Source organism: Nothobranchius furzeri, chromosome 12 (assembly GCF_043380555.1).
Source record: "Nothobranchius furzeri strain GRZ-AD chromosome 12, NfurGRZ-RIMD1, whole genome shotgun sequence".
NCBI lineage: Eukaryota > Metazoa > Chordata > Actinopteri > Cyprinodontiformes > Nothobranchiidae > Nothobranchius > Nothobranchius furzeri.
The window spans coordinates 22992955-23007913 of record NC_091752.1 but is presented as its reverse complement, the minus strand read 5'-3'; the positions used below and the strand labels follow the sequence as shown (position 1 = coordinate 23007913).

General features: G+C 46.8%; 1 protein-coding gene across 1 annotated transcript; it reads left to right on the top strand.

Annotated features, from left to right (window-relative positions):
• The first annotated feature begins 8862 nt into the window (after nt 1–8862).
• LOC107373502 (serine/threonine-protein kinase ICK) lies at nt 8863–11152 on the top strand. The gene is made up of 4 exons (XM_070541957.1): nt 8863–9446; nt 9604–9658; nt 10500–10792; nt 10877–11152. The coding sequence occupies exons 1-3, from the start codon at nt 9346–9348 to the stop codon at nt 10662–10664; spliced, it is 321 nt and encodes a 106-aa protein (XP_070398058.1). The 5' UTR covers nt 8863–9345; the 3' UTR covers nt 10665–10792; nt 10877–11152.
• Nucleotides 11153–14959: the final 3807 nt, after the last annotated feature.

Below are 14959 nucleotides of genomic sequence, written 5' to 3'. Positions count from 1 at the left end.
ACTAACAGCGTCCATTCCTTCTGCTCCTCCATCAGCCGCTCAAGCGCTTCCGGTTCAAACCGTCCAAGCACCCCGTTTGCATTTCCGGGTCCCGGAGTCTTCTCCATCAGACACTTACCGGGGTGAATTCGGTCAAGTTCGAGGTTTTCTCCTGCAATGTGATCTAACTTTCGGAACATACCCTGAAACATACAACAATGACCAAATAAAGATTTCCTACATCGTAGGTCTGCTCCGCGGTCGCGCCCTACAATGGGCAGAGGCACGTAGTCGTGATCCTGATTTTCTTAAAGGCACATTGCACGATTTTCTCACTGAATTTAGGAACACTTTTGACAATACTGAAACACCCGCCGAGATATCAAAGACATTATGGAATATGAAACAAGGTAAACAAATGGTCCTAGATTTTGCCATAGACTTTAGAACCCTCGCTACCATCTCCAAAATGGATCCAGACTCCCTTAAAGGAGCCTTCTCCCAAGCCCTCAATACTAGTTTGCAAGACCAATTAGCTTTTTGTCCAGAGCCAGAAACATTGGAGGACCTGATCAGTTTGGCTGCCCGCATTGAGAAGAGGCAACGAAGCCGCCCAAGACCTGTCCAGCCGTGTTATCAGCCAGTGTTGCAAAACCAATTTGTCCAATCCGCTTCACCACCAAGACCCATCAATGTTTCGGTCCCTCAGGACGAGCCCATGCAGGTTGGCCGGGCCAGCCTAACTCCGGAGGAAAGATTACACAGACTCTCCTCCCGACTTTGCTTGTATTGTGGAAAGCCTGGCCATTTCCTGTCTAGTTGCCCTGTTCGCCCAAAAGGGAGAGCCCGCCAATAATTCCGGGAGTATTGGTGGGTGGCAATATGGATAACAAGTCTTCCCGTTGTGAACTAAACTGCTCTGTCTCATTTAATCAGGACTGCTTTCCTGCTAAGGCCTTGGTGGATTCAGGTTGTGAGAGAAACCTTCTGGACCAGACAATCGTGGACCGACTCAACATTCCTACGACACCACTTACCACCCCCATCAGGGCATCATCATTGGACAGTAATTCACTGACCACAATCACCCACCAGACAGCGCCAGTGAAGTTGTTAATCTCCGGTAACCATCATGAAACCATAACCTTTTTCGTGTTCCCTTCGCCCCAGACTCCGGTTGTTTTGGGTCATGACTGGTTAGTCACTCACAATCCTCACATTGACTGGAAAACCAATCAGATTTCATCCTGGAGCCCATATTGCTTATCTCACTGCCTCCTATCTGCTAACCTCTCTGTCTCAGCTCCAGTTTCCAGTACACCTACTCCTCCCGATCTGTCTCTGGTTCCATCTGAATATCATGATTTACAAGCTGTGTTCTGTAAAGACCGGGCCTCCTCTCTGCCACCTCATCGCCCGTACGACTGCTGTATTGATCTCCTGCAGGGCGCTACATTACCCTCCAGTAGATTATACAGTTTGTCCAAGCCCGAACGGGAATGCATGGCCACTTACATTTCAGAATCTCTAGCTGCTGGTATTATTCGCCCATCTACATCTCCTCTTGGAGCAGGTTTTTTCTTTGTTGCAAAAAAGGACGGCTCTCTACACCCCTGTATCGATTATAGGGGGCTTAACCAAATTACAATAAAAAACAAGTATCCTCTGCCTCTGTTATCCTCCACTTTTGATCCTGTCCAGAAAGCCACCATTTTCACAAAACTAGATCTCCGTAATGCTTACCACCTGGTCCGTATCCGAGAGGGTGACGAGTGGAAGACGGCATTCAAGACACCCTTGGGCCACTATGAATATCTGGTAATGCCCTTTGGCCTCACCAACGCCCCTGCTGTTTTCCAGTCACTAGTCAACTCGGTTCTCCACGATTTAATTGATAAGTTCGTTACAGTTTACCTCGACGATATCCTGATATTCTCCAGCAACCTCTCAGAACACCGCCATCACGTCCGAGCTGTACTGCAACGTCTTTTGGAAAACCGCCTCTTTGTTAAAGCCGAGAAATGCGAATTCCATGCCTCATCCGTGAAGTTTCTTGGATTCGTCTTGGAGAGCGGGCGGTTGAAGACAGATCCCGAGAAGATCCAAGCAGTTCGTGATTGGCCCACTCCCACCACCCGTAAACAGTTACAACGGTTCCTAGGGTTCGCTAATTTTTACAGAAGGTTCATCCGCAACTACAGCCAAATAGCATCACCTCTCACCAAATTAACATCCACTAAGAGAACTTTTGTATGGACCCCTGAGGCAGACACCGCTTTTCTGGAGTTAAAGACTCGTTTTTCACAAGCTCCTGTCCTGTCTCGTCCCGATCCCACTCTTCAATTCACAGTTGAAGTGGACGCTTCAGACTCCGGGGTGGGGGCTGTTCTCTCCCAGAGGTCTCCTTCCGATAACTTGCTTCACCCCTGTGCTTTTTTTTCCAAGAAACTCTCGCCTGCAGAACAGAATTATGATGTGGGTGACCGGGAGTTGCTGGCAGTGAAACTCGCACTGGAGGAATGGCGCCATTGGCTGGAGGGAGCTGAGTACCCCATCATAATCTGGACAGATCACAAGAACCTCGCTTATCTGAAGGAAGCCAAAAGACTTAACCCCAGACAGTCCCGTTGGTCTCTGTTTTTCACTCGGTTCAACTTCACTATCTCTTTCAGACCCGGAACCAAAAATGTGAAACCAGATGCCCTGTCCCGTCAGTACTCCACAGACAAAGACCAGGAACCCGCTACCATACTTCCTCCATCCTGTGTTCTGGCATCAATCACCTGGGATATCTCACAAAAGGTAATAGAGGCGCAACGAACTGACCCGGACCCAGGGAACGGTCCTCCCCAGAAGCTCTATGTTCCACAACAGGTCCGAGGGTCAGTCATCCACTGGGCACATACAGCCAGATTTTAAATACATCCCGGAGTTGGCCGTACCCTTGCTCTGGTTCGTCGGTCCTTCTGGTGGCCCTCCATGTACAGAGACATAAAGGAATACATCAGCGCCTGTCAGGTATGTGCCCGCAATAAAGGTACTAACCAACCTCCCTCTGGATTACTTAAACCTCTGCCAATTCCTTCTCGCCCTTGGTCCCACATAGCCCTGGATTTTGTCACCGGTCTGCCTCCCTCTAAGGGTTTTTCAGTTATTCTATCCATCATCGATAGGTTTTCTAAGGCCTGTCATTTCGTCCCCTTAAAGTCTCTTCCTTCCTCCGCCGTCACCGCCGAACTTCTCATAAAACACGTTTTCCGCCTACATGGCATCCCAACAGAAATCCTTTCAGATCGTGGTCCCCAATTCCTCTCCAGGGTCTGGAAGGAATTTGCTACCTCTCTAGGAGCCAGCGTCTCCCTGAGTTCCGGATATCACCCCCAAACCAACGGCCAATGTGAGCGACTCAACCAGGAGTTGGAGGCCATGCTTCGTTGTGTGTGCTCCTCAAATCCAACTAGCTGGAGCACCCAACTTCCCTGGATTGAGTACGCTCACAACACCCATGTTTCCTCTGCTACTGGTCAATCCCCGTTCGAATCTTCTTTAGGCTATCAACCTCCACTCTTCCCGTCTGATCTCCCTACAACAACCACCGTGCCACAGTTCATTCGACGAGCAAGAAGAACCTGGACCCAGACTCGTGCCGCTTTGCACCGCACAGCCGAACGGAATCGGCGACTGGCGGACCGCCATCGTCGTCCGGCTCCTCCTTATGCTTGTGGACAACAAGTGTGGCTTTCGACCAAGGACATCAAGCTCAAAGACACCAGCAAGAAACTCTCCCCCCGGTTCATAGGTCCTTATACCATATGTGAGGTCATCAGTCCCTGGTCTGTTCGTCTCTCTTTGCCTCCCTCGCTCAAGGTCCATCCAGTCTTCCATGTCTCTCTCATCAAGCCTGTGTCATCCAGTTCCCTGTGTCCCGCTTCTGCCTCTGATCCTCCGCCGCCTGTCCGTCTTGCTGATGGTAGTATGGGTTACCGGGTTCGTCGCCTGTTGGATGCCAGACCCCGTGGCCGAGGTCGCCAGTTCTTGGTTGATTGGGTGGGTTATGGCCCGGAGCACCGTCAATGGATCCCCGGTTCTTGGATTGACGACCCATCCCTCATCCGGGAGTTTGACGCTTCTCGTGCCTCCTCCGCCTCCGCCTCCTCCTCCTCTTCGCCGCCGGGTGGCGGCCCTTGAGGGGGGGGTACTGTCATGGTTTGCTGAATCTAACTGTGTTGTGCTGAGTCTTCTCTGTGCAGGTGGGTGTGTCTGGAGAGCAGCTGGAGAGCAGCTGCTACCTATCTGTTCATCAGTGGTCAGGGGATTTAAGGAGCGTTGGGACAACTCATCAGTACCGGATGATACTCAGCATTGGGTAGAACTTTGCCAGCACCTAGCTCATGTCTGAAAACTTGTTATTTTGTGTATCTCGCCGTCCTGAGATTATCTGTCCTGTTCTCCTCCGACCTCCTCAGGAAACTTCTCCTCCACCAACCAAGCCTCCATCAGCTGCAAGAAAACTCATCGGATTCCAACCCTGTCTGCCAGTCCCGTCGCTCACCCCTGACCGCCTGCTCTCCAAATCCCCACCTGCCAACTCGGACACCTCCAACTCTGGTACTCAGCTCCCAGCCTCACCTGACTCTTGCTCTTCCAGCTCAGCCAGCCGTGACTTGCCCACCCCTCTCAGCCTTACCAACAACCAGGAAACTGTAAGCTACAAACTAATTTCTTTCACGGTCAAACCTGCATATACTCACTCCAGTCTCTGTTCTAGAACCCCACCAGAACCATCGGATCTCAGACCATCATCTCCTTCGTACATTATAATAAACCTTTTTTTTACTTACCTTTGTCTCCGTGCATGATTCTGCATGTCGTGGGTCAAAAAGCTGCAGCCCAGCATGACAGCACTGAACTGTACAATGTCAACAGCAACTTTTAAGTCAACAAAGATACTGCAGAAGTGCTTAAAAAAGTGCATATTTATAACTATAAAGTATATTTAATACAAACATACCTTTGAAATGCAAAGCATTTTTCATATGCACACTTAGATGCTCCTCAATCTTTGCCCTGACAGTAGGGTTGAAAGTGGGGCACAGAGGGCAGTGAATGAGTCCTCTGCAGCACGTGTTGCATTCCTGCAATTCTGGCTTTAAGCCCGAATTCCAGATTGATATGTGCATCTAAAACAGAGAGAAAAACAGATAAACAGCATATACACATTTAAGTTCAGGTTTTAGCAGAAATAACACATTACAGTTAGCATGTAATAGATTTGGGAGGAAAATTCTTGAAAAAACCAAACATTTTACAAGACACTTTCATTTGTGAGATATGTTTCTATTGACATATAACAGTCAATTGAACAGGGGCTAACTAAAATTTGGGCAATAAAAAAGCTGTACAGAATAGAATAACGAATAGAAGTATTGATAAATATAAAAATCTGTGACGAAATTTACGGTGTTGATGCTAACCTATCCTGTCAAAAGTGAGTGCACCCCTTGGCATATGTTTCATCTTCTTTGTTCAATTTTGTATACAATTTGTTTGTATACTTATCACCTTGTTCAATAAAGTTTTGAGAAAAAAAATTAAAGGTGTCAAAAGTGCACACGTTCCTTACTACAGATTAGATACCTCTGTTTAACAATAGTCAAATAAAAGTAGAAGCATTGACTCGACTTTTTAGTCAAGTGGAAGTAAGAAGTACAGGGTATAAAATATAATTTATGTACAAAATTCTGAAGTAATCTTGCGTCCAAAGCACGGATTACAAAGTACAGACATGCGTGCTAAAATGTGAGAAGTAGAAGTGTAAAGAAGTATACAGTAGGCACAAAAAAGTACAGCAGTTAAGATACCAGAAAATTCTACTTAAGTACAGTATTGAAGTATTCGTTATTTTGCATCTCTGACGCCAACAATAAATCATACTCTAATGCAAAATGTGTTTTTTCTTCTTCTCGCCCACAGAAGCCGTTAATCCAACCCTCTTACTTAAACCAGGCCCAGGAAAAAGCATATCTGTGTGTTCCTCTGCCATGGAGCACGATGAAAAAAAAAATTAAAATAAGAAGGAATGTTGTTGTAACGCAAAAAAAAGTGGCAACCTGATCATTGTAAGAAAACTAGAATTATGAAATCACTAATGGCAAGTTTATTTAAGAAAGACTGTCCCAACCTTTGCGAGCGACTAGCAAGACGTCCGCTGTATCCATGAGTGTTTATTGCTACTGCGGAGGGCACGTGCTTCCGGCTACTGTGTAGGTCACGTGTTTCCGGTTTGTGTGGAGGTCACGTGTTTCCGGTTACTGTGGAGCTCCACAGTGGCCGCAGCCAGACCCTTCTCGTAATTTTGCCAAAAGAAAGCCATGTTTCAAAGCTCATTCTTCAACATATCCATGAAAAGATTGGTCACAGAGGAAGAAATCACATGCTTTCAACACTTCGCCACCACTACTGGATCCCACATGCTAATTCAGCAGCTAGAAAAATTATCAAAGACTGTATGGTGTGTCAAAGACAAAGGCAAAAGCCAGGTGAGCAAAAAATGTCTGACCTTCCCATTGACAGAATTTCAGCAGATTTTCCACCATTTACTTATGTTGGTGTTGATTACTTTGGACCAATAGAAGTAAAAAGAGGCAGGAGCATTGTTAAAAGATATGGAGTTCTCTTCACATGCCTAACCTGTCGTGCAGTTCACCTTGAGGTGGCACATTCTCTTGACACAGATTCCTGCATAAATGCCATCAGAAGATTCATCTGGCGAAGAGGACAAGTCAAGGAAATCAGGTCAGACAATGGAACCAATTTTGTCAGCTCAAATCGTGAGTTAGAACAAGCCATCTTGGAGTTAAAACAAAGTAAAATCCAAAACACTGTGGCACAGGATGGCATAAAGTGGACATTTAACCCACCTTATGGGGCACACCATGGTGGAGTGTGGGAGCGGCTGGTGCAGGAAGTAAAGAGAATACTGTGCTCTATTACAAACCAGCAAGTTCTAGATGATGAAGCCTTACATACAGTTTTATGTGAAGTGGAGGCTATCCTGAATGACCGCCCAATTACACCTTAATGATCCTGATGATTTGGAAGCCTTGACTCCAAATCACTTACTCCAATTAAAGGGTGAGCCTGTGCTGCCGCCAGGTTTATTCAGAAAGGAGGATTCTTATGTCCGCAGACGATGGAGACAAGTCCAATACATTGTGGGTCTGTTCTGGAAACGGTGGGTAAAAGAATACCTTCCCATGCTACAGGAACGACGAAAATGGACCAAGATTCGCAGGAACTTTGCCACTGGTGATGTTGTACTCGTGGTGGATGAAACTGCACCAAGAAATTCTTGGCCTATCGGACGCATCACTGAAACTATGGCAGATGCACATGGCTTGGTACGCCGTGTTCGAGTCAAGACAAGGACAAACCTACTGGAGAAGCCGATCAACAAAGTATGCCTCCTGATAGAGGCCATCTAGAGGGAACAGTGAATGTTTGCCTCCAACTGAGCTAAGTTCTGGAACCTCTGGCTCTACATTTACACAGATTCATTTACTGACATGCTGAACATCTCATTATATAACATACACAAATTGAAGAAAGAAGAAAAGAACTTAAAAGAGGACATTGACTTCTGTTTTTGTTCTAAGAAGACATGTATGGAGAACTTAAAAAAGGGGGGGTTTATTTCCTTTATGAAATGTTGTCTGTCAAAATTTGAATGAATTGTTTGAGAAAAGGAAAGCTAACACATGTTTAATTTAAGTTTGTTAATGTTAATAATCCATTTTGTAACGGCCACTTGTTAGAGGTATAGATCTAATTTGTGTTAAACATGAATTGGGGGCCGGAATGTGGTGGCCATTTCAGTAAAATAGCATAAATCTGTTAGTTATAAATGTCTTTTAGAATTTCTTATCATTCCTTTTATAATAAGTTAAGTTTGCAATTTAAATGTGTTAATTTTTTATTTTTTTGGTAAACTGATGTAGTTGTGAACTTTTTGGACACGCCTTAGTCATTAAGCTGATTAGTAGCACATGGGGAGGCTTGTGGGAAAATGTTTGTTTGCCAAGTGTCAGGGGAGATGGGAGGATTTTGGTTAAATGATTTTTGACCATTTTTTTAGACCTGATAATTTAATTTAAGGTTAATTTTCGTTGGATGAAAAGTAGAACATTTTGAATGAATTTTGAACTTTTTTGTTTTTTGAAGAATAAATCATTTATACAATTTGCAAGAAATCAAGTCTAAAAGTGCATGCTTAAAGGAAATCACCCGTTCTCACCAACGGCCTTTAGTTGGAAATCATTTTTTGGAAGTTTAAAGGCCGTGACAAAACAGTTGTTTTGTAATAACGCGAGATTTTTTGGAGCTCTCCGACTGAAGGGCCTGGCTGTTTGTTAATTGACGTTCAGTCGTGGACATCTGGGATGTTTATAAAGAGATTAATTTAATACACTACTTTTTAAAAGCACGTAGCTAAACATCGACTATACAAATGTCGGGCTAGGTGTTGTCGGTTAGAAGCGGACAGGTGAGTTTTATGTCGCTCCTTTTATTGGGTGTCAGTTAGGATCATCCCTGCTAGACAACGGTTGTCTCTGCATCGCTGTTTTTATCAGAAAATGCTACGGTGCGGTTAGTATCTGCTTTACTTACATGCCAAAGTTTAGCATCAAACAACCTGGTAGGTTTTAGTAACACATCTGATTATATTTGGTATTTACTGTATCACCCATGATGCTTTGAGCTTTTTTTTAAGGCACATTTACCTTAATTGTGACTGGTGTTTTTTTTATTGTCCTAAAAAGTTGTAACAACAATAAAATGTGGAAAAATGCTCCCAATCAACAACTACCAAAGAAAATTGGGATAAATGTATGATCTCAGCTTTTTTTGGTGGTAATATGAAAAGTATAATCATATATTTTCCATAATTTCGTATTAAAAACCGAAAAAAAATCTATAACTAGAAGTAGAAACTGGCAGTTTTTCTTTCATAAATTTGATCAAAAATGGTGCAAGCATTTGGGTAATTTATTTAAACTTTAAATGAGTTTAAAGGTTCTTTTGAAACTCACAAGCAACTACTGAGGAGCTGCAAAGAGATGCACATTTATTAGTAGCGTGTGCTCGGTAGTAATCATGGAAAACTAACATTAGTTCTTGTTTTATTTTTGGATCCATTCACCATGAAGGAGGGACGTTCGTGACACCATGAGTCCTCCAGCTTAGCCCACGGTCTTCTGCATTTGTCACAGGAAAATCTGGTTGCACTCAGCAGTAGGAGCTGAACACGTCCATTTTCCCTCCTAATTCTTGTCTTGCCTTGAGGAAAAATATGAGAGGACATGCACAATGAATAGATACACCACCATCAGACAGCTTGGGGATGGCACCTATGGATCGGTCATCCTTGGCCGCAGTCTGGAGTCAGGAGAGCTGGTTGCTATAAAGAAGTGAGTATTTGGCAACTTCCTCATTTTTTAAGAGCTTGTGATCTGTGCAGCATTGTGTGCTGACTTTCTATTTTACCAAATGACATGTAGAAGAGATGCTGTGCAGCAACATGAAGCAATGATTAGAGGTAATTCAATAGAAATCTGTATTTTCCAGAATGAAACGAAAGTTCTACTCTTGGGAAGAATGCATGAACCTTCGAGAAGTCAAGGTAAGTTTCACCAGTCATATGAGAAAATAAACCAGACAAAACAAAAATGTTACCCGTATCATTAACCTTGGTTTTACCGTAAACGGTACAAATTTACCTGTCACAATCAGTGGTGCTGCCAGAGAAATTTCTAGGGGTGGCAATGCCCCCCCCCCCCCCCCCCCCCCCCCCCCCCATGCCACCGATGGTGGGCACTACTAATCAAAAGTGTTGATGGGCATCGCTTTAGTCATTATTTTAATTTATGAACTTAATTCATCATGAAATATACAAATGCTGATTTGTGTGTGATGTTATTAGTTGACAAATAATTCAGTACATTTCCCCCATACCAGTTTAATATGTTACTGTTCAGATTTCCTCCCACCAGCACACAGAGCAGAAGGTGATTCTTGTTTTTATTTTAGCTCCTGGTCCACATGACCACCTGATCCTTTCTTTGTAGAGCTTGGTCTTATTGTAGCAAAACATAAACATGCTGAGGGTCCTGCTGAGTAGTTCACAATTACAGCATGTCACTGTTGGCTCTCAAAGCCTTTTTTCAGCTTCTCCCTTTTGACTAAAACTGTAGCATGGTTGAACATTCATCATCCCGGTGCATCCCGCTACCTTTTAAATTTTCAAGAGCAAATCCCTCTTTTGCAGCATTTTCCCCCAAAAAAACTTCACTATTTTCTTGAATTTACCCAAGAAATAATGGTATGGATAGCTGTAGGTAGAGCATGCCTTTGAATGTGACCTGTTTGCTCTCCCTCCAGCATGGTCAAGATTCAATTATTTACTCCCGCCTTTACTTCCTGTTTGTACATTTCTTACACAACCTGTTTCTTTATTCTTTCAGTCACTAAAGAAACTCATTCATGAAAATGTGATCAAACTAAAGGAGGTCTTTCGAGAAAATGATCACTTGTACTTCATATCTGAGTACATGAAGGAGAACTTATACCAGCTAATGAAAGATAGGTGTGTACATTTTGGCGTTTTTGCACAATTTATGCACATTTGAGGAAAAAGCTCAATGTTTTCTAAATTGTTTTCTCTTTTCTTGCTCTACAGCACGTTTGTTTCCTGAATCTGCCATCAGAAATATTATGTTTCAGATCCTGCAGGGACTCGCATTTATCCACAAACATGGTGCGGATGCTTCTCAGTCGTGGTACGACTAACGGTTAGTCCCATCGGAGTGAGGAGGATGATGATGTATTGTGTCTCCACCAGGGTATTTCCACAGGGACATGAAACCGGAGAATCTTCTGTGCATGGGTCCAGAGCTGGTGAAGATAGCCGACTTTGGACTCGCCCGCGAGATCAGATCTCGACCACCGTACACAGACTACGTCTCAACTAGATGGTGAGTTGTAAATGGCCTGTATTTGTATAGCGCCTTCTTAGGGGTCTACAACCCCCCAAGGCGCTTCACAACACAATCAGTCATCCACACACATTCACACGCTGGTGGGGATAAGCTACGATGTAGCCACAGCTCAGCTGACCTGGGGCACACTGAGAGAGTCGAGTCTGCCGTAGGCAAGGCAGGTTAAGTGTCTTGCCCAAGGACACAACAGCATTCTATTTATTTAAATCAGTAAATGAGGAAATAAAATTGTCTCGTCTCGTCTTCCTCCGCTTATCTGGGTCCGGGTCGCGGGGGCAGCATCCCAACTAGGGAGCTCCAGGCCGTCCTCTCCCCGGCCTTGTCCACCAGCTCCTCCGGCAGGACCCCAAGGCGTTCCCGGACCAGATTGGAGATGTAACTTCTCCAACGTGTCCTGGGTCGACCCGGGGGCCTTCTGCCGGCAGGACATGCCCGAAACACCTCCCCAGGGAGGCGTCCAGGAGGCATCCTGACCAGATGCCCAAACCACCTCAACTGGCTCCTTTCGATCCGGAGGAGCAGCGGTTCTACTCCGAGTCCCTCCCGAATGTCCGAGCTCCTCACCCTATCTCTAAGGCTGAGCCCGGCCACCCTACGGAGGAAACTCATTTCGGCCGCTTGTATCCGCGATCTCGTTCTTTCGGTCATTACCCAAAGCTCATGACCATAGGTGAGGATTGGGACGTAGATCGACCGGTAAATCGAGAGCCTGGCTTTCTGGCTCAGCTCCCTCTTCCCCACGACAGATCGGCTCAGCGTCCGCATCACTGCAGACGCCGAACCAATCCGCCTGTCGATCTCCCGATCCCTCCTACCCTCACTCGTGAACAAGACCCCGAGATACTTAAACTCCTCCACTTGAGGTAGGACCTCTCCCCCGACCCGGAGGTGGCAAGCCACCCTTTTCCGGTCGAGAACCATGGTCTCAGATTTGGAGGTGCTGATCCTCATCCCAGCCGCTTCACATTCGGCCGCGAACCTACCCAGCAAGAGCTGAAGGTCAGAGCTGGATGAAGCTAGGAGGACCACATCATCCGCAAAAAGCAGAGACGAGATTCTCCTGCCACCAAACTCGACACACTCCACACCACGGCTGCGTCTAGAAATTCTGTCCATAAATGTGATGAACAGAACCGGTGACAAAGGGCAGCCCTGGCGGAGTCCAACCCTCACTGGGAACAGGTCCGACTTACTACCGGCTATGCGGACCAAACTCACGCTCCTCTGGTAAAGGGACTGAATGGCCCTTAACAGAAAGCCACCCACCCCATACTCCTGGAGCGTCCCCCACAGGGTGCCCCTGGGGACACGGTCATAAGCCTTCTCCAAATCCACAAAGCACATGTGGATTGGTTGGGCAAACTCCCATGCCCCCTCCATCACCCTTGCAAGGGTATAGAGCTGGTCCACAGTTCCACGGCCAGGACGAAAACCACATTGCTCCTCCTCTATCTGAGATTCAACTATCGATCGGACCCTCCTCTCCAGTACCTTGGAGTAGACCTTTCCAGGGAGGCTGAGGAGTGTGATCCCCCTATAGTTGGAACACACCCTCAGGTCACCCTTCTTAAAGATGGGGACCACCACCCCGGTCTGCCACTCCCTAGGAACTGCCCCCGATGACCACGCAATGTTGTAGAGACGTGTCAACCATGACAGCCCTACAACATCCATAGCCTTGAGATACCCAGGACGAACCTCATCTGCCCCCGGGGCTCCGCCGCTGTGTAGTTGTTTGACTACCTCAGCAACTTCTGCCCCCGAGATCGGACAGTCCATCCCCAGGCCTCCCAGCTCTGGTTCCTCCTCGGAATGCGCATTGGTGGGATTGAGGAGCTCCTCAAAGTATTCCTTCCACCGTCCGACTATAGCCTCAGTTGACGTCAGCAGCTCCCCATCCCCACTGTAAACAGTGTGAGCGAGTTGCTGCCTTCCTCTCCTGAGGCGCCGGACAGTTTGCCAGAACCTCTTTGGAGCCGATCGATAGTCTTTCTCCATGGCCTCACCAAACTCCTCCCACGCCCGAGATTTTGCCTCGGCAACTGCCACTGCTGCACCCCGCTTGGCTATCCGGTACCTGTCTGCTGCCTCCGGAGACCCACAGACCAGCCACGCCCTGTAGGCCTCCTTCTTCAGCCTGACGGCTCCCCGAACCTCTGGTGTCCACCAGCGGGTACGAGGGTTGCCACCACGACTGGCACCGGCCACCTTACGACCACAACTAGCAACAGCCGCCTCGACAATCGCAGAGTGGAACAAGGCCCACTCTGACTCAATGTCCCCCACTGCTCTCGGGACGTGGTCAAAGCTCTGCCGGAGGTGGGAGTTGAAGACCGTCTTGACAGGTTCTTCTGCCAGGCGTTCCCAGCAGACCCTCACTATGCGTTTGGGTCTGCCAGGTCTACGCGGCATGTTCCCTTGCCATCTGATCCAACTCACCACCAGGTGGTGATCAGTTGACAGCTCCGCCCCTCTCTTCACTCGGGTGTCCAAAACATACGGCCGCAGGTCAGATGATACGACTACAAAATCTATCATCGACCTGTGACCTAGGCTGCCCTGGTACCAAGTGTACCGGTGGGCATCCTTATGTTCGAACATGGTGTTCGTTATGGCCAAACTGCGGCTTGCACAGAAGTCCAATAACAAAACACCGCTCGAGTTCTGATCAGGTGGGCCGTTCCTCCCAATCACACCCCTCCAGGTCAAGCTGTCATTGCCCACGTGAGCATTGAAGTCCCCCAGCAGGACAATGGAGTCCCCTGATGGAGCACTATCTAGCACTCGTCCCAGGGACTCCAAAAAGGGTGGGTACTCTGAACTGATATTTGGCCCATACGCACAAACAACAGTCAGGACCCGTTCCCTGACCCGAAGGCGCAAGGAAGCTACCCTCTTGTCCCCCGGGGTAAACCCCAACACACAGGCAGAGAGTCTCGGGGCTAACAAAAAGCCAACCCCAGCCCTCCGCCTCTCACCCGGAGCAACTCCAGCAAAGTAGAGTGTCCAACCCCTCTCCAGGTCTCGGGTTCCAGAGCCAATGCAATGTGTCGAGGTGAGTCCGACTATATCTAGCCGGTACCGCTCAACCTCTGCCACAAGCTCCGGCTCCTTCCCCGCCAGCGAGGTGACGTTCCATGTCCCAAAAACTAGTTTCCTTGTCCGGGGATTGGACCGCCAAGGCTCCCGCCTTGGTCTGCCACCCGATTCACATTGCACCGGACCCTTCATGTTCCTCCTGCTGGTGGTGGGTCCACAGTTGGACGAGCCCATGTATCCGGTTCGGGCTGGGCCCGGCCGGGCCCCATGGGCGAAAGCCCGGCCACCAGGCGCTCGCTCACGGGCCCCAACCCCAGGCCTGGCTCCAGGGTGGGACCCCGGTAACCCTCCGGGCCGGGTACTCCGGCTCTTCGTTTTCACCGCCATGAAATAAAATTGTGAATAAATGAATGTGGAAATAAAAATGGACAAAAAATAAATGAGAAAAGAGTTAGGAGCCAAAACTACTGTTCTTTCTTACCTTCTTTCTTATTTTCATTCCTTTTTCCTTTAAGAACCTCACTAGCACAAGAAATCCTAAGAATTAATTCACTACTTAAGGTTAATTCATAAATAACGAAACTGCAGTTACATGTTTGTTTGTATATGGTATTGGTCATCAGCAGTTTTTCCATATTTCCTCATTTAGAAGTGTGTTTCTGTTCTACTTCTCCATCTATAACACAGATTAGTATCATCCTTAAAGCATCTGAAATTAAGCTGCATTGCTAAATCAATAACGTGATTCGTGCTAAGAAATACTCCCCTATCCTCTTTTTACCTACTCCTTTTTCCAGTGGCAGTGATTCCATGACAGATTTAGATCAATTTAACCTTTTATTACTATTACGTTTCATTTAATTAATTTTCCTTTTTCTCTTTTATTT

Excerpts from the sequence above, each read along its gene's own strand:
- LOC107373502 (XM_070541957.1), top strand. The coding sequence starts at position 9,346 with ATGAATAGATACACCACCATCAGACAGCTTGGGGATGGCACCTATGGA. Across the intron at positions 9,447-9,603 it reads GAGCTGGTTGCTATAAAGAA|AATGAAACGAAAGTTCTACT; the intron begins GTGAGTATTTGG and ends TGTATTTTCCAG. Across the intron at positions 9,659-10,499 it reads TGAACCTTCGAGAAGTCAAG|TCACTAAAGAAACTCATTCA; the intron begins GTAAGTTTCACC and ends TTATTCTTTCAG.